This window comes from Hypomesus nipponensis, chromosome 6 (genome assembly GCF_054491055.1).
Source record: "Hypomesus nipponensis isolate SF chromosome 6, ASM5449105v1, whole genome shotgun sequence".
NCBI lineage: Eukaryota > Metazoa > Chordata > Actinopteri > Osmeriformes > Osmeridae > Hypomesus > Hypomesus nipponensis.
Window position 1 is genome coordinate 11257664 of NC_140366.1, and position 24695 is coordinate 11282358.

Consider the following 24695-nt stretch of genomic DNA (forward strand, 5'->3'; position numbering starts at 1 on the left):
GCCATTAAGATGCAGTCAGGCAGCATCCTATCTAATGTGAGGCTGTGCCTGCAGGCCACAATCACTCTGACTTCATTAAGACGTTAGGAGAGAAAACATCAACAGAACCCAGCAGGTCAGGATTGACGCTGGTACTGCTACACTACACTAAAACACCACAATACTGCATGACACAATAACACAACTACAACACTAAACTCTACACTACACTACAACATTTCAAGATTACTATATTTCTCAAATACAGTTTATAAAAATGTACTACACCTAGAAATCAAAGATACAATTATTTGCATATTGCAAGACCCAGACAGACAGTACAGTATATACACCAAAAAACAAATGTGCATGCGACACACACACACACACACACACACACACACAGGAGCGCACAAACACGCACACTCATACCCTCGAGGACATTCACAGTTCAGTTCTGACAGAATTTAACTCCTTTCTAAAAACACTTGAAAATGAAGTTCAAAACAGTTCCCTTGTGGTTTAAATCAACCTAGTTTTACATTTCTGTAGTCTCAGAGCTGTGTGCGTTCGCAAGTGTCTTGCAGTTTGCGTGTGTGTGTTGACAATGTGTCTCCATTTTAGGTGTGTGTGTGTGTTTTCCTGGCATCATTACCAGGCCTCATCAGGTGGGGCTTGGCAGACAGGAAGTCGGAGGTTGTCACACAGGAAGCGTTGTTCCCAGGGATGAGCTGGCAGGCATGGTTTCATCTACGCTTAAAAAAGAAATCTCCCAGAACCCTGCTCTGCTGCTGACAGCCGTCTCCCTACCCTCCAATCAGACTCTTGTTTATGGCACCATGGTGAGCACGCTTGCGCGTGCACGCACACACACACACACAAGTACAACACTGTTGTACTGAAACACACAAACACACACTAAAGGATTCAAATAGAATAAAAAAGCCTCAGGATGACACTTTAAAAAGGAAATGTTTCAACCTCTGTGAACAAGGGAGACTATGCAGAAAGATATAATCAAAGAGATCCAATAACACTGTTCAAGGTAGATTACATGATATACGTGACCCTAATCAAGCTATGGCTCGCCACTGGTGAAGAATAGGGTAATAAGAGAATGTTTCAAACCTTTATTAAATGGAATCTAAAGACAAAGTCATTCAGAGGAAACGTACATTTCGAGACACTAACAGTAGTCCTTCAGTACAGGCACCAACTGTAATCCTCCAGTACAGACACTGCTCACCGGGCATGTTTGTTGTTAGTTTATGTTCACGTCAGCAGTCTTGTCAATACAGTTTAGTTCCTACAAGAGACGTATGGAGTGGGAGGAAGGGGGTGGTGGAAAAGGGCAGGCAAGACGAAAGAGAGAGGTCACTGTGATGGAGGACAGGGGACACACAGAAGGGGATGGAGAAGGTAGAGGCGAAGGTGGAAGTAGGGAGGTGGAAGTAGGGTGGTGGAAGTAGGGCGGGGGTAGAAAGAGGGATGAAGGAGGCAGGAATGGGTACAGGGGGGAAGCAGAAGTCATGGTGAAAGGAGGAGGGAGAGGAAGGAAGGACGCAGGGGGTGCAAGGGGCGGGAGGCGGGAGGTTCCCAGGGTGCTTAGCTGAGCGGCTGGTTAGTTCCTATCCTCGGGGCCGTCACAGATCAATACCCCCCGCCACCCCCCCCCCACCCCATGCTGAGAGAATCTAACACTTCAACAGTTTCATTTGTTACTGAGAGAAGCACACCGCCGCCGGGCACGACTGTCACTGGCGGTTTGGTGGAGGAGTCGCTAATAAACTCCTGGCCTCAGGTCACTCTCCGGCGCGACCGTGGTCATGCCAGCTCTCGTTACCGCTGAGCCGTATCGATGGCCCAGAAATATCCCAGAAGATCAGCGTCGAGCAGATATGCTGCTTTCAGGCGCCCTGTCATCGGGACATACAAAACCGGACCCTGGTATTGTAACGGTGACACAACATGTAAACAACGACTTGGGTTTGAAAGAACCTCTGCTCCTGTTCACACAACAACTAAGACTGCCGTGTCTAAGCATGAACAACAACTCCCATCAACAACCTATGTGAACTACTGTGACTTACCAAAACTACAACTACAGTCCCCCATCACAATACTATTCAGAATCCATATCAGAGCATAGGGATATATTGTTATAAACTGTGTGGATAGTTACTAAAATGTAAGTTATGGTATGTTAGTTTTATAGGCACTAACCCGTTGGCATATTAGCGACTAGCCTTTTGCCTTGGTTGCATACTAACCTGTTAGTATATTAACTTGTACTCTGTTAGCTTTTAGCCTGATTGTGTATTAGCTTATTAGTGTTTGGCCTGTTAGCCTAGCAGACCCTTTGCAGCATCAGCAGCATCCCTCTGGTAAGGCCAATCTGCATATTCATGTCCAGGCCTCTGATTCATTTGAATAAACAGATGCTACTAGTGGTTCCCTTCGCATGTTTATCTCCTGATCTCAGGGTAATGAATATTTAGATTTCCCTGCGATGAAAGCGTCTGCGACATGGAGCTTTGAGAACTCAGCTGCGTGTTCACGTCAGTGTAAGGAGAACATGACAGGCTGTTGACATACGGTGGATGTGCTAGTAGCTACAGACATGGATGTGTGTTATACTGGACGTGTGCATATCACAGATGTTATGCATGTCAAGTGATGTGTGTTGTGTGAATGGCATGTGTCAGGAATGACATGTTGTCAAGTGTCATGTAACGTCTGTGTTTGTGGGGATGTGTGTGTTTTGATGTAACCAAGGAGACACACACACCTCTGACAAGGAGCCCAGCAAAGTTGGACACGCCAGAGCCTCTTCCTGATTGGGTGACACAGCGATAGAGGTCTTGATCCTGATTGGTGACTTCCTTGAGAATGAACGAGGCAGCGAATCGTCTGTGGTTGATGTTCTTGGTCTGGGCCACTGGGATATCCTCTCCATTCCTCCGCTGAAACAACAACAACACAAACATCAACAATGACATCAACAGTTCCCTCCAACTCTCTCTACATGTCTCTCCCCCCCCACCCTTCTTCTCTCCATCCCATCCACACCTACAGATCTTTACTCCCTTCCTCCTATAGTGCCCCCTCCTTCCAAGTTCCTCCCACCCTCCCTCTCCCCTTTTCATCATCTCCTCCGCCCTCTCCTCGTCTTTTTTACCTCCTTTTCATACCCTGGCCCCTGACCCTCCCCATCCATCTCTTGCCTTTTGCCCTCCCTCCTTCCCAGTAACCTTTATCCAATCTCTCCTCCCTCTCAGCCCCCCCTCCTCGACTCCCTCTGTGTGTACCTGCAGCCAGAGCTTGTTGTTCGTGGTGTCTCTGCCAGTAGCGATGCACTGGAAGGTGGCATTCTGGCCCGCGTTGACTTCCACGTCCCCCAGACGCAGGAAATGAGGTGATTTGTCTATGGCAGGAAAACAGTTACAGCCGTCATAAACGTTGCCACTACGACACGGTCAATATTGCCCTGCGGTCATCGGCAACCACTTCTAATGACCGCCTCTTAACTCATCTGTCAGAATGGCACACGTGGGAGCTGGGGTTACCACACACACGCACACAAACACACACACACACACACATAGCTAATCTTTTCCTCGGTTCTGCCAAAAAGTGCTGTTACAAACATTGTACTTAACATAAATTATGCATTGTGTTTTTTGTTTTTTGTTTCACTTTGAGGAAGAAACTCTGTAGCCCGTAGTTGTTTTGGTTTCATTAGTGATTGTGAGTTTAATTGTCTTCTATAATCTAGACACCAATTGAAAAACCAGTCAGTGAGCTCCAGGGTTAGCCTGCACATTAGCCTGAGTAGCACAGAGAGGCGTATTACAGCAAACTGATTAGGTAGCACTGAGCTTATCATGCAGCACATCACTAGAACATTCTATAGCACAAACAATTCCCAGAACATAGAAATACTAAAGGCCAACCTTCCTAGAGTTCAAACTATTTCATAAAGCATAGCATTCATACTGTAGATATGTCTGGAGTTCAGAACCTATTGGCTGCTTTATTAATGGGTTCATTTGCTGCTCACTGAAACTCTGCTACTGTCTTATCTACCTCCTGCATTACCTCTCCCCTCGTTCTCCATTACTCACCTCTCATCCAGTCTCTCCTCCAGTACTCAATTTTAATCCACTCCTTTACTCTCTTCCTTTCCTCTTTCTACTTTCTTCACTTCCTCTCCTTCCCTCCACCAGTCCTCAAGTCATCCCTGCCCAGTCCAGAAGTTCTAACTAACCCCTGGTGTCTAACTAATTGACTGTAGAGTGGGAGTTGCAGACTTCCTCCGCAGGTGTGGTAGGGTTGTTAGGGCAGCAGACTCACCACAGGGATAGCTAAGGACCTGGATGTCATCAACTGCTATGAAGCCAGCCTTGCCATCTGACACCTCCGCCTCAAAGATGACCTGGACAAGAGGATGAGAAGAGTTTATTTTCAATACAGTGAAACGTCTTTAATGCATCATTTTGATTGTGTGTATGTGTGTGCACATGTACATGTGTGTACCCACACACACACACACACACACTCAGCCAGCTGGCATCAGTTGAACCTTTAGGACCTGTAGTCTGACTGCTCAGAGAAGCCCATCAGTCCTTACTGGGGTCTGAAGTGGCCAATTTTAGGAGGCAGTATATGGGAGATGTGAAATTACCGTTTCCTGTTGAGTCCAGAATGTTGTTGTTCGCCCCCCCCACTCGCCCCCACCACCCCCTTCCACGCTGGGGTGCCAACACAAAGAGGAAAGGTTTGAATGTGTGTGTGTGTGTTTGTGTGGAGGGCGGGGAAAGGGGGGCATTCATGTAATGACAGAAGGCCACCTGCTGTGCCTCCATCATGGACCTTGTCTCTCCATTCCTGTCCTTAGTCCGCTGTTCCAGAACCTGGATGTACAGCCACCTCAGAGAACACTCACAACACTGCAGAAAACACTTCCTGTTTTTACAACTCACAGTGCTAAATTGCTTCCAGGATGGTAAACTCTGCCTCTGAACTCAGCAACCCCAGGGACATGCTCACACATGTTTACGCGAGGGACCAGGACGATTTGTAGCACTCTTCACTTATGTGCATTACAATATCTGTTTAGGTACCATTTAACGTATAAAGGAATAGAGTAAGGCTGTGCTTGATTAAATAAGCTATGCTAAGTTGTATCAGTTGTGTCTGTCTGTCTGTTTGTCGGTCCTCTCTGTCTGTCTTCATGTGCAGATGTTTTGTATTGCCCCTGTTGCTGCTGGATTGCGTGATAACTATGAAAGTACAAGCATGTGTTTGTGTCTACATGGACAAGCATGCATCCAAGGTTACCCTGTCTGCCCAGGCATATTAACCAGAGACCTTAACCAGCACTTTAACGCAAGCACGCCTTAGAAGAACACACCCAGTCAGAGACATAAGCAAACAAACAAGCTAACAAAATACACACATACACACACACACACACGTCTGCCAGAGAAGGGGAATATTTACTTCTCTCTCTCATCTCTTCACCTGTCAGAGACGGAGAAGCAGATGAGGAAGCACCCCCCCCACCTCCTCTCCTCCACCCTCCACCCCTCCATCTCATTCTCCCATCTTTCCCTCTCTCTCTTTTCCATCTCCCTCTCATCATTTCTCGCCCCTCAGTCAACCTCACCCCACCCAAAACACACACACACCCGCCCCCTTCCCCCTCCACACACACACACATACACACACACACACATACTTCTCTGCCCCCCCGCCCCCCTACACACACACCTGTCTTTCACCCATTTCTATTCCCCATCATCATCTTCCCTCCAGACGTATACCCTCTCCTCCCTCCTTCGCCCCCTCTCCCGCTCCTCCCTCCCCATCTCCTCATTATGCTACAGCTTGGTGCTCTCTGGATAAACACTGTCAGAAAACAGACCTATATTGATACATATTGGAGAAGGGAGGAAGAGGGAGAAAGAGAGTGAGAGAGAGCATGTGAAAAAGGAGAGTCTGAGAGATAAAGAAATATAAAAAGCAAGAGAGAGCACAATAGGAAAGAGATATAGAGAGAGAAAAAGCAGAGGAATAGATTGAGAAGGTAAGGAGAAGAGAGAAGGTTTTATATTTCCCTGGGAGCAGCCAGCTCGCGTCATTCATCATTCCTGGAGGGAAATATGCTGTGAAATGTTTGCCTTTAAAGAAAGATGCGTCCATATCTCCTGGCCGCCAGCGTGTGAAGGCTGTCGGAAAGGAAGATCCATTACTACCCATCTATCCTTCAGCAACCCCAGCCCCCACCCCCCACCCCCCCACCCACTACCCATCCTTCAGATTCCGACTCTTCGTTCCAATCAATCATAGCCACCGTTGCCTTGCTGAGGGGCGCGGCGCTTGCCTGGGCGTCTTGATCGCCATTAGCGGCCAATCAGCTGCTCTTTACCATGACGCTGCACAGATCCCTGGGTAATGGAGTCTGAGATGAGAAGTGACGCTTCATCACTACTTCCTGTGCCAGTTTCATATCAGTGAGTAACCGATGCAAAGGAAGCCTCCCTGATTAACCTTAAAAGTATGAAGATACTCAACCATATCCTGCCCTAACTCTACTCTGTCCTCTCCTCTGTCCTTAACTAACATTGTGTTTATCTAGACCTGGAAACACAACTACAGAACAGAATCCCGTTAAAGACCCGGGATGCTTCCTTCATCAATAAGACCGAGGATCCATAGTGTATTTTAGATACAGTAATGATCTCTACAGACTCTCGTTAACACTGATTACATTACCTACATGGATTTTCTGCCCGGCGCTGCTTTGTGAGAGAATACTATGATGGAACACTGGAGCACTAGACCGGCACAGTCAGCATCCTACAGGAGGGTCACACACACACACACACACACACACACAGCGGTATGCGCACAAGTATATACACACAGCAATGCTCACACACACAGAGATGAGCACACACACACGTATGCACGCACACAGACTCACACTGTCAGGGCGGCCAGCAGGCACCAACACACAGTGACTCACACTCTGACGCTCATGGAAGTCCTCACTTGTCACTCTATTAATTAAAACTTTCATGTGGCAGCACCCACGCACCCACAAAAACTCAAGCTACCCCCCCACACACACACACACACAGAACTTGCTTTGAGAAGTTTGCTGGTCTGAACTGCGATTTAGCAGTTTTAGCAGGCTTGGTTATACCCAAACAGCAACTGGGGTGCTGAGCAGAACATAAGCAGGTCCAAACCATGCACACACACACACACATGCAGGCACACACACACACACACACACACACACACTCACAGAGAGAGACCAGCATACAAACACAAATACAAACAGTTTAGCCCCTCAAATTCTCCACAATCTGAATGGAAATACTTCTTCACATAGCTAACACGCAATTCTGCCTCCTGTGGTGTTTCATGACACACCAAATGGGAATTAACGTTGAACTTTCCTCCAGAAACCCACTTCTCTACACGTCATCTCCCATTCCTATAGATATGTTTGATCACCCACACACTTAAAACATTAATCTCTGAACACATATACCCACACATCCCAACGACAGACAGCCAATCAGAAAGCTTGGAGCCTGGACATGTTTACACACGTTGTCTGCAGGTGTCAACCCTGTGTATCCAGTTGGTAACATCATTAGTCACAGGTGACACACACACACACACCTGTGACTAACACACAGAGCCAGTCAAAAGGGACGAGAGAAGGACAGAAACAGTTAGAGAGAGAGGGGGGGGAGGGAGAGAGAGAGAGAGGGAAGGGGGGAGGCATGCTGTTACAGGCCTGCTAGCATCATGAGTCTCCCTAGGGATATCAGAAGGTATTAATTAGAAAGTGTCTCTCTCCCAAACGACACCTAATCCCATGGGTGAGACCCCTTATTTAGAAGCTAGTCTGCCCAGGCTTGCTGCTCTCTCTCACACCTACACACACGCAGATACACACCAGCACGGACACGCTGTTTTCTCTGATTTGAAACAAAGACATGCAATTACCAGTTGTGACCAACAGGGACATATTATACAACATATCACACTCACACGCTCTCCTCGACATGTCAAGGTAGTTCTGTCACCATAGAACATGTTCACAATAGAGTCCTGAATCGAGTACACACTCCGATCTGGAGGTGTCAACCATGTATATTCAGTAACACACTTACACACACACACACACACACCCCACTAATGTACCGAGCTAGTCTTAGAGAAAGGGACAATAGGCACATTTGAACCCTGTGACAGTAGAACCCTGTATTAGAACCCTGCCTTTTCAACAGAAAATACAGCCACAGAACAGTCTTTGGAACGTACAGACACAGAACATCGAATGGAACGTAAACACCAAACAGCCTCTGGAACCTACAGACATAGAGTTATACCACACTGAGACACAGAACACCATAGTGCATCAGCTAGTATATCAGCTAGTTGATATTCTGTCTCAGTCAGACGTGGCTTGTGTTGACCACAAAGCTGGAGAACGCAGCCTCTCCAATTAGCTGCATGTCAGGCCATGGTGTTCATTAGAGAGAGACACACACTTTCACACAGATATGCATGCGCACCCACAGACACACACACACACAATCACACATCGACTGGCACTTACACATGCTCATGCGCACAGTGGATAACACAGAAGAGTGCACACACACACACGTACACACAGGCAGTAAAATGCAAATGAATCAGACTAATACTGTGTTGGCAGGACTAGAAAGACAAGCTCAGTGAATCAAATCCCACAGACAGATAAATAAACTATCTGAGAGATAGAAGAAAGGAGGGATGAGGAGAGAGAGATATTGAAAGAGTATGAAAACATCAGACAAGGGAGAGAGAGAGAGAGAGAGAGAGAGAGAGAGAGAGAGAGAGAGAGAGAGAGAGAGAGAGAGAGAGAGAGAGTACTTCAGACAGTAAGGGAGGAGAGTGCTAACTTACTAGGTAGACAGGGTCATTAGATAATCACAAAGTATCTGGCACAAAGAACAGAGCAGCTTCTCTAACAAGCAGCGTCTTTGCTCACCAGTCCAACCATGTCTCCGCTCCCCACACAGATAACAAGCTAGCATCGAAACACCTGGAGGTCTCTGCCCCTCGTGCAGCTATCAGGCTAGCATCGAAACACCTGGACATCTATTACACACAACAGCTAACAGGCTACTCTGCACACCAGGGAAAACATTAAAACAGGACTGACATTAATAAACAACAACCAAACAAATGAGGAGGCTTTCCGGAACATCCCCAGGATATCATATCTCATCATCTTCTTCCTAGACTGGAACAGACAGTACATATCTGACAGTTCTATCTACATCGGACCTGTCATACTGTTGCTCTGAAGAAAAGGAGACAGAGAGAGGGGGGGGGGGGGGGTGGGAGGAAGGATGGAGAAGGAATAAAGGAGAAAGTGAAGGAAAGAGGGAGGGAGAGAATCAGAGGTAAAACAGGGAAGGAGCAAGTAACATAGGTAAGAATCTTAAAAAAAAATATAGAAAGGAGAGGTGATCTTTGAGAGGCCTTTAGGCAGGAGGTCATGTTGTCAAGTAGGCTGTACATGTTCCAGGCTGATAGATATCCTGCTGTGGCCCTCTGCAAGCTTGCTCACACACACAGGCACACACACACACACTTGTCCCCTACATACACACTCACAGTGTGTGTCAGTTCCCCCTCCTGAGACCCAGTCAACACATATCACTGTCTCTGCTGCTGCTGACTTCAGACCTGGAGCTCAGAGAAAGTGTGTGTGTGTGTGTGTGTGTGTGTGTGTGTGTGAAAGTGACAGAGAGAGAAAGAGCGAGCGATAAAGATATAAAGTGAGAGAGAGAGAGAGAGAGAGAGAGAGAGAGAGAGAGAGAGAGAGAGAGAGAGAGAAAAAAAGAATTCCATCTCAAAGATCTATACGAGACTAATTTCCCCTCCCTGTGTTAATACACAGATGTCAGTTTGACAGGTTGCAGTTGACAGTTCTAGTTCCACAGTTCCACTAATGTGATCTTGATTGAGGAGGAGGACCCAACAGAAAACCTTTGTCAAGTAAATCATGTGCCCTTCAAAAATTCCAAACCACAACCACCACCAGTGAAGTGATGTCTGTTACCCCATTAGAACAAGCTCTGTTTAAACCATGTCAGTCTGACCAGGGAAAAAAGCTGTGTATATAGCAGATCTGTTAACTGGTAGGTGGTGTGGTATCTAAAGTCGTGGAGGCCAGGGGGCTGTTGTGATCGTCTTTTTCCCATATCAGTCCTGAGCTGACACAGTACCCCCTTCTACCCAGCCTGTTAAAGCCAGGAATGTTACGCCTTCATGTCGCCTTGCAGATCTGTATAAAAGGTATGGGAATGGGACATCATTGCTGTATCGGCAATAAGTAGCTGCGGAGGTAGTCACTGAGCCAAATCGATGTCTGTGTAAAAGGGACAACCGGCAACGATACACATCTTCCGGAAGGCTGGCAGGCTATTTAAAAGAACACACGGGGCGGCTTTATGCTGGCTTTGTCTGGTTCAGTGGAAACAAGCACTGCCGCCGGGCTGCCAAACCATGACGGGTCTTCTTTACAGCCATATTGCCAGATCTCTGGCAGCCAAAGCATCTGGAAGTGTTGTGCTGTGTGTCTCTCTCTCGTCCGCCCCTACCTGGTACTCGTTGGGCCAGAAGGTGGAGACAGCGAGTTCAGCGCGGAGCCAGTCCTTGCCGGTGTAGGAGGTGAGGTTCCAGATGGGGTTGGCCACCGGGCCCTTGTTGACCTTCACCAGGATGTTGAGGGTCCCAGGGGCCGAGCCGTCGGGGCTGAACAGCAGGTAGTTGAAGTCGATGCAGTGGGTGTCGTTCTCCTTCATGACGGGCAGCTGGAAGCGAGCCTTCTCGCCTGCATCGTGTTGGGAGGAGTCCACCATCATGTAGGAGCCTAGGGTGTGTGTGTGTGGGGGGGGAGAGGGATAGGTAGAAGAAGGCAAGAGACAGAGGTTAACAAGGCCATGGTTGGTGGTTGGTTGTGACCAGCAGAACCCAGGACAGAGCTGCAGAATTCAGAGTGGCATGGATGTCTACACAGAGGCTTGACAAGTTTTTTTATCTGGTTTTAAAGCAGAAAGAGAAGAGAAAGAAAAACCTTCCCAAATAACAAGAGCCCCACTCCCACCCCCCCCCCCCCCACCCCCCCCCCACCCCGCTCCGCTTCCAGCTCTCTCTGACAGTTCCAAGCAGTGTGTTTCTCATCAATGTACAAAATAAACATGAGGCTTTAAACTCCCCCCTCCCCTTCTCTCTCTTCCCCTCCCTCTTTCTCTCCATCTCTCTCATGCGTTACTTCTTTATGAGAAGGAGATCATTATGCTGGCAGATAGCAAAAACAATGGGAAAGCAGAGAGAGAGAGACAGAGACAGAGAGAGTGAGGGTGAGGGTGAGGGTGAGGGTGAGAGTGAGAGTGAGAGTGAGAGTGAGAGTGAGAGAGAGAGAGAGAGAGAGAGAGAGAGAGAGAGAGAGAGAGAGAGAGAGAGAAAATAAACTAAAAGAGAGGAAGAAAGAACGTCAGCCAAATTCAGTTGCCATGTTATGTACCTTTATTGTATTATGTATTTCACTTCCCCACAAAACCCCATAGAGAGGACTTCCAAAGTTGACCAAAGAATTATACATTTCAAATGGAGAAGCCCTTAGTCTTCTTTTTAAATATGTAAATGTGACCACATCCAGGAATCAGATTAACTTCTGCAAGAGATCAACTCTGTCCCTCCTGGGTGAGTGGTCAGGGGCCATTTGACAGGACCAGGTGGTGAAGTCCTTGATCAAATAACTAAGCCTTTCGCAGATTGGTCCACATTGAAACTATGGCCACTTTATGTAAATGAAATGGACCAATCACCATCCAGCCTGTAAGAGATCCATGAGCCAGACTCTCACTGACACATGATATGCAGAAAGCTGCAGAAAAACACATACATGGTTCTGGTCTGGTAGAGCCATCAGCAGTGACCTCACAGCCAGCATTCCTCTCAGGTTACAGGACAGCTGACTCTCGCAACAATGGAGAACTCTCAGAATGACTAAATACCAGAACAAACTAAAGTAAACCACGACAGGCCAGCATTAGAATCCACTGGCAGACCACAAGAAATCTCAACAACACTGAGAAAAAGACTTGTCTGAAATAAGACAACATTCTCGCTCCACAAACAAGTCTGTCTAATGTCTGTTCAAGAACATCAATCACACACTTTTACTGTGTTTTATGTCAACAGAAAAAATAATCTCCAGGACGTTTTTTGTTTGTACCATATTTCTATACTACCAGTTCAGATTCAGAAGGAAATGTAAGACGAACCAATCCACTGAATGTAAAAGACCATAGACACTAGTCTACATCCTGTATAAAGAAGACTGCTAGTGCTAACCATGCAGAAAGCCATATTCAACAAAGTACATATTTGGAAAAACATACAACAGTAACATTAAACAGGCCTGGGGCGTGCCTGCATGTTAGCATGTACCAACATGTTCCCGGATTAAGTGTAAACTAAGAGTTAACAAGACTGGGAAGCATCCCTTTGTGTGCAGAGAACAGTCCGACTGGCTGGACTTCCTCATCAGTCACTCAGCTCACATCCAGATGTTTGACTGGAGAGCTGGTGATTACAACCAGATGTGGAGCAGCAGAGAAACTGGAGAGCAGCTTGGTAGAATTGAACACAGAAGAGGTCTGCAGCTAGGGGGCACTACAACCTATTTAGCAGGACTATGAGACACCAGCCTGGTCTACTAACATCAACCAGGACCACCAGGCACCAGCCTGGTCTACTAACATCTACCAGGACCACCAGGCACCAACCTGGTCTACTAACATCTACCAGGACCACCAGGCACCAACCTGGTCTACTAACATCTACCAGGACCACCAGGCACCAGCCTGGTCTACTAACATCTACCAGGACCACCAGGCACCAACCTGGTCTACTAACATCTACCAGGACCACCAAGCACCAGCCTGGTCTACTAACATCTACCAGGACCACCAGGCACCAACCTGGTCTACTAACATCTACCAGGACCACCAGGCACCAACCTGGTCTACTAACATCTACCAGGACCACCAGGCACCAGCCTGGTCTACTAACATCTACCAGGACCACCAGGCACCAGCCTGGTCTACTAACATCTACCAGGACCACCAGGCACCAACCTGGTCTACTAACATCTACCAGGACCACCAGGCACCAGCCTGGTCTACTAACATCTACCAGGACCACCAGGCACCAACCTGGTCTACTAACATCTACCAGGACCACCAGGCACCAGCCTGGTCTACTAACATCTACCAGGACCACCAGGCACCAGCCTGGTCTACTAACATCTACCAGGACCACCAGGCACCAGCCTGGTCTACTAACATCTACCAGGACCACCAGGCACCAACCTGGTCTACTAACATCTACCAGGACCACCAGGCACCAGCCTGGTCTACTAACATCTACCAGGACCACCAGGCACCAACCTGGTCTACTAACATCTACCAGGACCACCAGGCACCAGCCTGGTCAATTAATGTCGTCCAGGACTCCACTAAAAAATTCTTTGGCAAATCAAAGGGGCAAATAGTGTAAAAGTGTTTAAATCCATTGAATGTGGTGCTTAGTTGACTTTGTAAGGGGAGAGGTGAGTGAGGAAAGAGATAGAAAAGGAAGATATAGGAAAAGTGAGAGAAAGAGAGAAAGAGAGAAAGAGAGAAAGAGAGAAAGAGAGAAAGAGAGAAAGAGAGAAAGAGAGAAAGAGAGAAAGAGAGAAAGAGAGAAAGAGAGAAAGAGAGAAAGAGAGAAAGAGAGAAAGAGAGAATGAGAGAATGAGAGAGCATCACTTGCTCAACTGCCTCATACTCCTTGTGGCATCTTACTATTGTTCTCATAATCATCTACACACCTCCACCCCTCTTTCACCCAACACTTATATGTACACACACACACACACACACCTATTCCTCCTCCCACCCTGTATCCAACCTTGCCCTATCACTCTCTCCTTCTGTCACACACGCATGCGCGCACACACACACACACACACACACAGACTCTTACAAATAGGTGTGCACATATACACACACACAAAAGACACTGACACACAACCTCCATCAAAAGCCAATTTCCGGCGCTAAGTGGGCCATTGTTGGCTTGGCAGGGTTGTTGATGTGGCTGTTTCTGTTCCAACTGTACTGCCTGTTTCTCTCTGTGCACTTCTGTTTTCCTATTGCCTTTTCTGCTGAGAATAGGGTTTTACAGAGAGGCTTATAGGTTTTGTTCGGAGAGGTAAAGAATGATTTGCTTTGTTTCAAAGAGAATTGTGCAGAGAGCATGGACAACAAATAGACCATATATACTGAATTGTATACAAATAAACTAGATTTACTTAACCAAACAAAATGGCTGCTATACGAGGAATGTCAGTCTATAAGATGGCTACCATTTCAGGGATGCCACTACATAAGATGTCTGTTAGAGGCTGGTTGACAAGATGGCTTCCATAAAATGGGGAATGATGGTCAACAAGATGTTGTGTGTTGTAAGATGTGTCACTCTGTAAGATAGCTGTCAGAAACCCAGACCAAGGCTGCCATCATACAAGATGGCTGTCCCCTCTGCTAGTATGAGCTGCCAGTTAACAGTCACCAGGGCTACTTCTGTCCTGTATAATACTACTGACAGTCTGTTGCTACCCACTAAGCCCAGCACACACACACACACACACACACACACACACACATACAAACACACACACACACACACAATCTACACTATGCTAGTTTCAACCTGCTATAAGCACCGGTAAACAACAATTTATCTGGGAGGTGTGTTGTGTGTGTGTGTGTGCATGTTGGGGGGGGGGGGGGGTAAACACCACTTTTGTAGTAGTTAGACTAAACCTTTCCTAAAATGTCACTCAAGCTGGGTTGTCGTAGCGATAAGAATGGGAGGTAAATTACAGTGGTTATCTTGCTGTGACAACACCATTGATACTCCCTGATATGTCTGTCTTTTATCCACCACTCCTCCACGATTTTCATCCTCCTCCTCCACATATTCCTCTTCCCCTCCTCCCCTCATACCTAACCATCTATCCACCCCTATGCATCTCATCCTTCAAGCAATCTCTACTCCACTAAGATAAAGCAGTGGGCTGGACTGGGGTGGGCTGAAGAATGCCTCACTTTTCTGGGCAGTGAGATGTGCAACAAACGTATTTACCAAATACCACAACAGCTGGGAGACGGAAAGAACTGACAACATAAACATTCCTAGTGACGGGCCCTCAAGTGTCCGTCCACCATACCCTTCCCTTAAATGATCTGTGTCTGGCACTCGTCCTCTTAACGAGCCCTTGTCTAATGACCTTCGTCGTCTCTTCTTGATTAATATCCTAATGTCTTATTAATTGGCAGATTTAACTGGAAGTGAAAGGCTTTTAATTTCCCTTTCTCATCACAGCGTGTGGAAACAAGTGATTAAACTTGGAGATGGAGGAGAAGCAGGATGAGGAAGGCTGTGGCGCTGGGGGGTTTGATCCTAACACTGCCCAGCCTCCTCTGATCTCTACAGGCCCTTCACAGTGTAGAACATAGAACACTGGGTTCTCCTCCAGTGCAACATTCCTTCTTGCTGCCCCTGGGGTATCCCTGACCTGACAGGACTGGTAGGGCCTCAGCTGTGTGGACACACAAGCACCTGACCAATCATGTGGGACCACCTGGAGGTGTGCTAAGGAAACATGAGTCACGGCTCATGCTGTACCTCTGAGCCAATCAAATGACCTGTCCTTCTAGATCCGGGCCAATCCTCGGTGAGCTGGCCGGCTGCAGGGCTGGTTGTGAGGAGCTGGGAGGGGTGGTGCCTCTCAAAAGTGCTAATTATTGTCTGGCCTAAGGATCACAAAGGCTCGACCAGAATATAGGAGGCTGTTAGCAGTTTTCTAGCGTGTCCCCAGACTTTGATGAAGATGCTTCTCTCTGGACATGTGGACCTGTTCCTATGACGGCAAGGTAGGCTGTCATGAACGCAGGACGGGATAGACAGACCCGTTATGGACCTCTTACCTTGGGGCAGGTCAGATGACAAGTAGGGCACTTCTTGTGCGCTGACGTGCGTCCAATCAAAATCGTCGTAGGGATCCTGTTGGTAGTCGCACTGGGCAGGACTCTCATCAAACGTGCAGCCACCTAAAGAGAACAAGAGGAGAATCGGTTGATACAATAGTTAACCAACAACTGGTTGACTAACTAGTTCATCGTCAAGTTAACCAATCAAATGTTTGTCTCCTTTGATGACAACAGTAATTGTGTGGGACAAGGGACAAACAACTGGTTAAAAATGTTCCTATCACCCTTGTTTAGGATGGAGGAAAGCATAAACTCTTAAGCAACCAACCAATCATAACAACACAGCTTCCTCTTTCAACATCACTGTTTGGGTTTTCAACCTGTGTGAAAAGCAGTAATCATTTCTTACATGCACATCATTGTGGAGGAAAAAAAACCTCAAAAGGCCCAAGGTGGAGTAGAATTCCAATGTTGTTCGGAATGAATGCATATTGACTAGTTTCTATTGAAAAACTTAGTCTGAAATCTTCTTGGCAAGGCAGCCACTTCTGGATCCAGAATCTGGGTGGCTGTGGTGCATTATGGTGAGTATGGGGCTCTCTCAGGCCAGGGGACCCTGAGTCGACTATTCCCTCATCCTCCATTCCTTAGACAGCTTTGCCCTCTTCCTTTCTCCCCCTCTTTTGCCATCTATCTCTATTTTTCTCTCTCTCTGTCTATGTCTTCCTTGATCTCCCCAAGCTCTCCCCCACCCACCCCTACTCCTTAGCGTCTGTCCCTGTCCGTCTCAAGAAAAATGAGTCACAGCCGACGCTGTACCTCTGAGCCAATCATATGACCCGGTCATCCCAGCCTTGGGCCAATCATCTGTGAGCTGGCAGGCTGCAGGGCTGGCTGTGATAGGCTGGTAGAGGACAGACACTAACATCTCTGACAGAAAAGCCGGGGGGGGATCCATACAGGAAGCCGGGAGGAAGTGATCATTCTTAAGGCCGAGGGGAGCTATAGATGCGCTACACATGGCCTGTAGGGAGGTGACAGCCAGCCTGCATCATTCCTCCAGCTCAGAGCACATTAGACCAGATGGGGTTATCTGTACTGTGACTGGTGGAGGACAGACAATGGGTCATCTCTCGTTCACCAGTCAACATAGTTTGGATCGGGTAAAGGGGTTTAATTGGTCGAATAAGTCTGTTCTTAAATACAGGACAGCTAATCAAATCCAGAGCCGAGGCTAGGAAAGCTAATCAAAGACATTCAGATCCAGATGTGAGCAGCCCATCATAGACTGATCCAGAGAACCCTCTCCACACACACACACATCACCACCCCCAACTCAACCACATCCCCAAAGTAAATCACATTACCGCCTGTCGCAGAATTACCGTCTGCTTTAGAGTTACCGGCTGATTCAGAGTTAATAGCTAGTGTCACAGGCAGCTCTTTGATGTTCTGTGCGAGGTGATGACACGACACGGACTGAAGGCCTGTCTCCTTCCCTGCCACCAAACATCAAATACATGCTAACCAACGAGCCTTGCAGCTCTGAAAACCATTTACGATGGGTAACAAGCTGCTCCTCACCCTCCCTCGCTCACTCAACCCCCACCCCCCCCACCCCCGCTCCCTGCTTGTGTATGCAAATCTGGACAGTAACGACTGTCAGCCAGAGTCTGCTACCAACAGGACCCTGGAACTACACTACTAAGACACTTTTTCTATACCTCTTCCTCTCTCCCCCTCTTCTCTCTTCCTCTCTACCTTTTTCTCACTCTTCCCCTCTCTGCCACTCTCTCCATCCTCCATCTCTCCTAAGCCGACAGCCAGGAGACTGTGCTAGAGCCTTAGTGAGGGTTACAGCATGTTAGTACAGCAGATTACTTGGCTAACCACAGAGAAGTGGTCCACATTAGGAAGGGTTGGGGTTAGGTTTGCGGTCCATACTGGGTAGGAACAGCATCCTTAGTGGAACAGGGTTTGTACATGATTGCTTGCTACTCAGGGGCTTGTGAGGAGTACTTTGCTGAACAGATCCTAGGTGTGTTCATAGACCACAGAAGCCTGTAGCTATCAACATGGAATGTACAGTTTAGAATTCAAGATAACAGATTCAGATTCCTGGCTGCATAGACGAGGCCCAGCTCCAGCTGAGACCTTGTCTCTCCACCCAACTGGAGCCTGTGTGTGTGTAAGTATGTGTGTGTGCTATAGCGAGTTTGACTACTGAGGCAATAATGTGTGTGAAAGTGTCTTCCCACACACACACACACATAACCATGCAACCACACACACGCACACACAAATCCACTTTCGCTCCTACCCACGTCTCAGATCACACCTCCCCCTCCACACACTGTTCTGCCAATAAAACCAGGGTGCTAGCACACAATCTGTACACAACACACACACACACACAGACACACACAGACACACACAGACACCATCTGACTGTCTACGGGATGTGAATCCTGCAAGTCTCCAGCCAATGGATTCTGGGTTTTGGCCTGTTCTTGTGAAGAACATCGTCGGTGTCTCCAGTCTGCCAGTCTGGCACTTTCTGCCCAACATTTTTGATTTAATTTTGAAACCTTGATTTAGAGAGACGGTAATACAATTTGAGGATTGGAATCAGTGTGAGAGCATGCTGACTAAAGACAGCCAGGGGCCAAAGGTTAAACAGTAGTTCTCTCTAAGCAAATACGGAAGAACAAGTCATTTCATGATGGGAAAAAGCAAGCTGATCCTCCTCCCGTTCAGCATCATTGTTACTATTCTATATTACTGCACTACAACACCACAGTTATGTCATATGTATTCAATAACAATATATACTATACCACACAAGTCGGCATTCTGTAAGTTCGTAAGGTCTGACATGTGGAAAAATATAACCTGGTTAGATTTTACTACTACATACATTTACACACTCAGACACACACACACATCTATAAAACTGTTATTCTCTAACTTAATTTCTATGGACCCACCCCCCCCCCCCAGCCTCCCCCAGCCCCCCTCCCTTCTGGAGAGGGATGAACCCCCTGGCTGCAAGGACAGTGACGGGGTGATTTGCATACTAATCGCAACGCTCTGATTGGGGAGTCGGCTAATGAAATAATAGTCTTCATTTGCATAATAAAATAATGATTGTGTCTGATAAAGCTCAAGGGCAAACAGTGTCCGAGTCTCCTGGTAGGGCTAGGTTAACAGCTTCATTATAACACACACACACACACACACATACTTTCAAGCAGCATCATTATTCACAACATTCTTTCGATGTACACACACTATAAAAGAGTTTCATTATACACACACACACACACACACACCCACACACTATAAAAGGGCTTCATTACAACACACATGCTCTAAAGGACAAGAGTAGTGGTTGGTGTTTGTGACACAGTCTTCACATTCAGGTCACATGCTCAGCGTGTCTCCATAACAGTTCCTTTTGCCAGAGAACAGTGTTTAATCATTCTACACATGTTTTAAACCAATAACTACCGTGGCTCGCCTCAATAATACTGGTGTCAGACGCTTCATTCCAATGATAACCGGCTAAATTAATTCCCAACAGCAAGTGAGAAGCGAGATCAGATTCTCTACAAACCGCAGCACCACACAGCCCACCAAGATGAACGAGACGGTGTGTGTGTGTGTGTATGTGTGTGTGTGTGTGTGTGTGTGTGTGTGTGATAAATGCCTATTGAGCAGAATTACAGTTCTGTCAGACCTAGAAGTGGATTCTGGAGAGCAGCTTCAATAATGCATGATGATCTATAAGAGAGGCCAACAAACAGGCTTCTGTACTGGATAGGCACTTGCATGCATTAGAACCAATAACTTCTGTCTAGACCGCAACCACAGAGAACACACACACACAGACACACACACACACAGACACTCACACAGACACACACACAGACCAATAACTGCAGTTTTACGACCGTCAATACCTATGTAGCTTGAGTCTAAAATACAGAAAGCAGGGCTGTGATCAGAGAACAGAGATTAATAGGAAAGGGGAGGATAGTGCAGAATGAGCACAAACCAAGAGGTTCTGAGGTTGGAACAAAAAGACAAACACGTTCTCAAATCAATTTTTAATAAAGCCGCCTGGTGGAGTAGAAAATACAAACATAAAGATCAATCCTGGAGTAGTCTCTCCAGCTAGAGACAGAGAGACCGATGGGGCCATGGAGATACCAGCAACATAGCCGTGTGTTTGTGCGCATGTGTGTGTAACCCTACGAGTTCACTGACATAGTTCACTGGCAGCCATTGTCCTCATCACGACTGTTTCTGACCCCATTTCTAGGCAAGTTGAACTCAGGTAGGAATAAGACAAGGTGACATTCCTCTGTCTCTTTAAACTCCTTACATCCCCCCCTCCCCCCTCTCCTCCCCCCTCTCCTCCCCCCTCTCCTCCCCCCTCTCCTCCCCCCTCTCCTCCCCATCCATTCCCTCGCCTTCTCCCACTCTCTGCTCCTCCACCCTCCTTCTCCCTCTCTCCATCTTCACCCCCTCCCTCTCTTCCTGGTCGTCATGCCTGGCTACCCTGGCCTGCTAGCCTAGCCTATCGTAGCGCGTTTTAGCATCAAAGGAGCGTGGGTCCGCAGGCCTGGCCCAGATAAAAGGGGAGGACAGAACTCCACCTCTCTTTGTTCCTCACGGACTGCCACATCGCCAAAAATTAAATTACCCAGACACCTCAGCGGTTCTGTCGCGCTCAGTTCAACCCACCAATTAAAACCATGAATGGAAGCTATCAGGAGTTTGGTAGAATATTTCGTACTTCTCCCCCGCTTTCTCATTTTCTCTCTCCTCTCACATTCTCTTTCTCTCTATCTCCCCCCACCCCCTGCTTGTCAGCTACAACTGTCCAGCTCAGATTCTGCTGACTGTGCCAGTCTTCAGTGTAAACACCAAGCTTGTTTCCTTCCTAATTACAGACAACCTTCTTCTTCACTCTTGACCGCTTGCTGCTCTTGGCCATCCCCCCCTCACCACTCAAGCATCAAGTCCTCCAGCCCCCTACACCTCACCTCTGTACCCCCCCACCTCCACCCGCTGACAGAACACAGCACCAGGCAGAAGACTGAGAGGGCGCGAGCACAAAAAGAGGGGTAAGAAAGGGTGAGATAGTGAGTGAGAGAGGGTGTGAAAGACAGAGAGAAACTGGCAGAGGGTGAGAGAGACGGAGAAAGAGTGAAAGAGACAGAGAAGGTGTGAAAGAGGGTCAGAGAGGGTGAGAGGTGTGTGTGTTTCTCACCTCTGCTGAACTTGACTGACATCAACAGTTGATGTGTGTGTGTGTGTGTGTGTGTGCCAGTATATTCACTCTATCTCAATATCACTCTCTCACTCTCTCTCTCTCTCTCTCTCTCTCTCTCTCTCTCACACACACACACACACACACACCTCCTTGTCCCTTCTAGACCCTCCCTCTATTATACTACAGGCTGTTACAGGATCACAGAGAGACCAGCAGCATATAATCATGAGAGAAAGAGGGGAAGAGAGGGGGAGGAAGGGGGGTTGGAAAAGAGAGAGAGAGATATGCAAGAGGAAAGGGGAGAGAGGAGGGGGGAGACAGGGGAGAGGAGAAGGGGAGACTGAGGCTAGCACCATATAATCATGAGAGAGGGGGGACAGAGGGATGGGGGGGAGAAAGCAAAAGAAAGTGTGTGGGCTGCTTCTCTCTCTCTCCCTCTCTCTCAAGCTGTTTGAATATCTCCTTTTTTCCTGTTTTAAACTCACAGCATAGAGTCTATAACCCTTATCTTGCAGCTACCACACACACGCACACACACATTGAAGAAGCAGCAAATGTCAGGATTTGAATAGTAATGTAGATGTATGATAGTGAGAGAGGAACCTTTCACTGAGTTTATCTGATAGCAGGACCAAGTCATCTTTCTCTCTTTTCCTCTCTATATCCTCTCTCTCCCCCCAGTTAGAAAGAGAAAGAGAGAGAATGCTTGCTTGTGTGTGTGTGAGTGTGAGTGTTTGAGAGAGAGAGAGCGAGAGAGAGAGAGAGAGAAAGAGAGAGAGCGAGAGAGCGAGAGAGAGAGAGCGAGAGAGCGAGAGAGCGAGAGAGCGAGAGAAAGAGAGAGAGAGAGAGAGCGAGAGAGAGAGAGAGAGAGAGAGAGAGAGAGAGAGAGAGAGAGAGAGAGAGAGAGAGAGAGAGAGAGAGAGAGAGAGAGAGAGAGAGAGAGAGGAGAGAAAATAGAGGGGTGTGAGTGTAGGAATGAATGTTAGTGTATGTGTATATTTCCCTCCCTGTGTGTTTATATGAGGAGAGAACAGCAGTTACAATACCAAAAGATACTCCCCAGAATGTTACACACACAAACACACACACACACGTGAGTGCCCGTACTGGATACGGCAGTTTCTGCTTGAACCTGTATTGACATTAGCAGTTAAACATCAACCACAACTATGCTTGATATGCGCTATGAAACATACACCCAAACCAGGTCTTAGGAGTGTCCTTGTCCTCTTTCCTGCTCTCTTGGAAAGGAAACAAGAGAGGCCTTTGACCCACACAGCCACTGCTCTGACCAATCCTAAAGCCAGAAAGACAAAGTAATGTCCAATCCAGAGCCACGCCTAAAATGTGCTGTCCAATCATGAGCCAGAGAGACACTGTGCTGTCCAACCGTAAGCCACTCAGACATGTGCTTGCTCCTGCTGTGTTGTGGTTGGCCAGCAGGTCAGGTCTGGTCTGCAGGAGATAAGATGGGGGGGACAGACTATGCCTGGCAGGGGGCACACACACACACACACTAGCTGTCCATCAGGGGATTTTTCTACACACCTGCATCCTGGACCTAACCCCACCGCTCAACACTTGGATTGAGAAGGGCAGATTAAGAGAGGGTTGAGAAGGGCAGATTTGGATGGGAACAAAGAAGTGGAGGAGAGGAGAGGAGAGGGGGATGAGTTTTGTGTGAGCGCAGCACAGACTCATCCAGGTGTGTGGTGACTCTATGACATCATGGTCCTCACTCTGTCTCTGTCACACACACACACGCACACACACAAACACACATTCCCTGAGTGCAGCAGTTCTGTTGTCTCTCTGCAGCCTGGGGGCTTTATCTACACAGGGACCGCCAGCCCCCACCCCCCCGAAAAACACACACACACACCATGTAGCTGCCCTCACTGGGAGAGAACAGAGAGAGAACAGGGAGAGAACGTGCTTGTATCTCAGTCTCATCAGTAGAACGTTTGGTTTCCTCCTACAAAGTTGATGTCACTAATAGCCAGCTAGCCATACATCCAGCCAGCCAAGCATCTGACCGGCAAGAGGGCTGGTGTGTTGGCAGGCTGGTTGGCGTTTTTGGCCGTTGTGTTGGCTGTCTGGGTCAGGACGTAAACCAAGAGCATGATCTGGAACTAGAGCTCCATGTGAGTTCAAATCCAAGTTAAGTCACACACACACACACACACACACACAAACACACACACACACACCCCTATCTCTTCCACACAAACACTTGGCATGGAGAGCAGCAAGCTTGCTGAGCTAGGTAGATAACAGGGCTTCGAGCTCTGCCACAATGTAGTCCAGCACAACAGTGAACACTGGCGGACAGAAACACACACAGACAAGCACACCAACATGCAGCCCTACTGCAGCCTGTATGCTGGCCACAACCTGCCTGGCATGCTCACGGTACTGTAGATGTGGTTTGAGGCTATACTCATGTTGAGACTGGTAAGACATAGGACACCTCTTTGTTAGAGGTGGGAGGTTGGGGTTGGTTAGAGGTTGGGGCTGGTGAGAGGGTTCAAAATGCCAAATGTTACTCATTGATGACCTGCGTGGAGTCATAAGTAACCTGGAGAGAACAGTATTGGAATGTGTGTGGCTGGGTGCATGTGCGTGCGAGTAAAATCACCTTCAGCAGTAAATTTGGTCAAACATCACTCAGGGGCATGGAAAAGAAAGGGGAGAGGGGTAGAGAGAGAGACAAAGAGAGCGTGTGTGTGTGTGTGTTTGTGTGTGGTGTCGGTATGACCTCAGCCTTGGGCATTCCCTTAAATGAGATGTGGGAGTCAGTGCACCTTTACGACTGTCATTACAGACCTGAAATAGTTTGTTTTACACTCAACACGGCGTCCTGCAGGTATACTTACCTCTGCTGGGGCTGAGAGTGTGTGATTGGGTGTGTTTTGGCTGGGAGTGGCCTGGCTTTGAGGTGGTTATCTATGGGTGTGTTAGTCTGTCTTAGCTGGGAGTGGTCGGGAAGGTAGAGTTACCTCCCCTGTAGGGAGTAGCCAGCAAAGACAATCATGCCCAGGGGAGAAGAGGAGGAGAGTGGGCTCGGTGTGTGTGTGTGTCTGGGTGTGTGTCTGAGTGTATTGTGCAATCACAATGTGAGGGGAGGAAATGAGACAAAACCGGTCTGACTCACATTCAGGTTAGAGGACACAGCTTCAGGCATACACACACACACACACACACACAAACTTAATACCTCTCCATTTAGTCACATGAGTAGTTGTCTGCCCCCACCCTCCTCCAAGCCGGTTTCTAAAGGGAGGGGTCCCCTAACACAGATATCAAGG

The 24695-nt window shown here is 47.7% G+C and overlaps 1 protein-coding gene across 6 annotated transcripts in view; it reads right to left on the reverse strand.

Annotated features, from left to right (window-relative positions):
* ptprk (protein tyrosine phosphatase receptor type K) overlaps positions 1 to 24695 on the reverse strand; it is a 72166-nt gene that overhangs the window by 32228 nt on the left and 15243 nt on the right. For all 6 annotated transcript variants that reach the window (XM_084699592.1, XM_084699590.1, XM_084699595.1 and 3 more), the window contains exons 2-6: positions 16104 to 16226; positions 10662 to 10933; positions 4333 to 4414; positions 3288 to 3403; positions 2768 to 2942 (exon numbers count right to left, since the gene is read on the reverse strand). In XM_084699592.1, coding sequence (XP_084555718.1) covers positions 2768 to 2942; positions 3288 to 3403; positions 4333 to 4414; positions 10662 to 10933; positions 16104 to 16226 — 768 coding nt within the window. The remainder of the gene's footprint in view (positions 1 to 2767; positions 2943 to 3287; positions 3404 to 4332; positions 4415 to 10661; positions 10934 to 16103; positions 16227 to 24695) is intronic.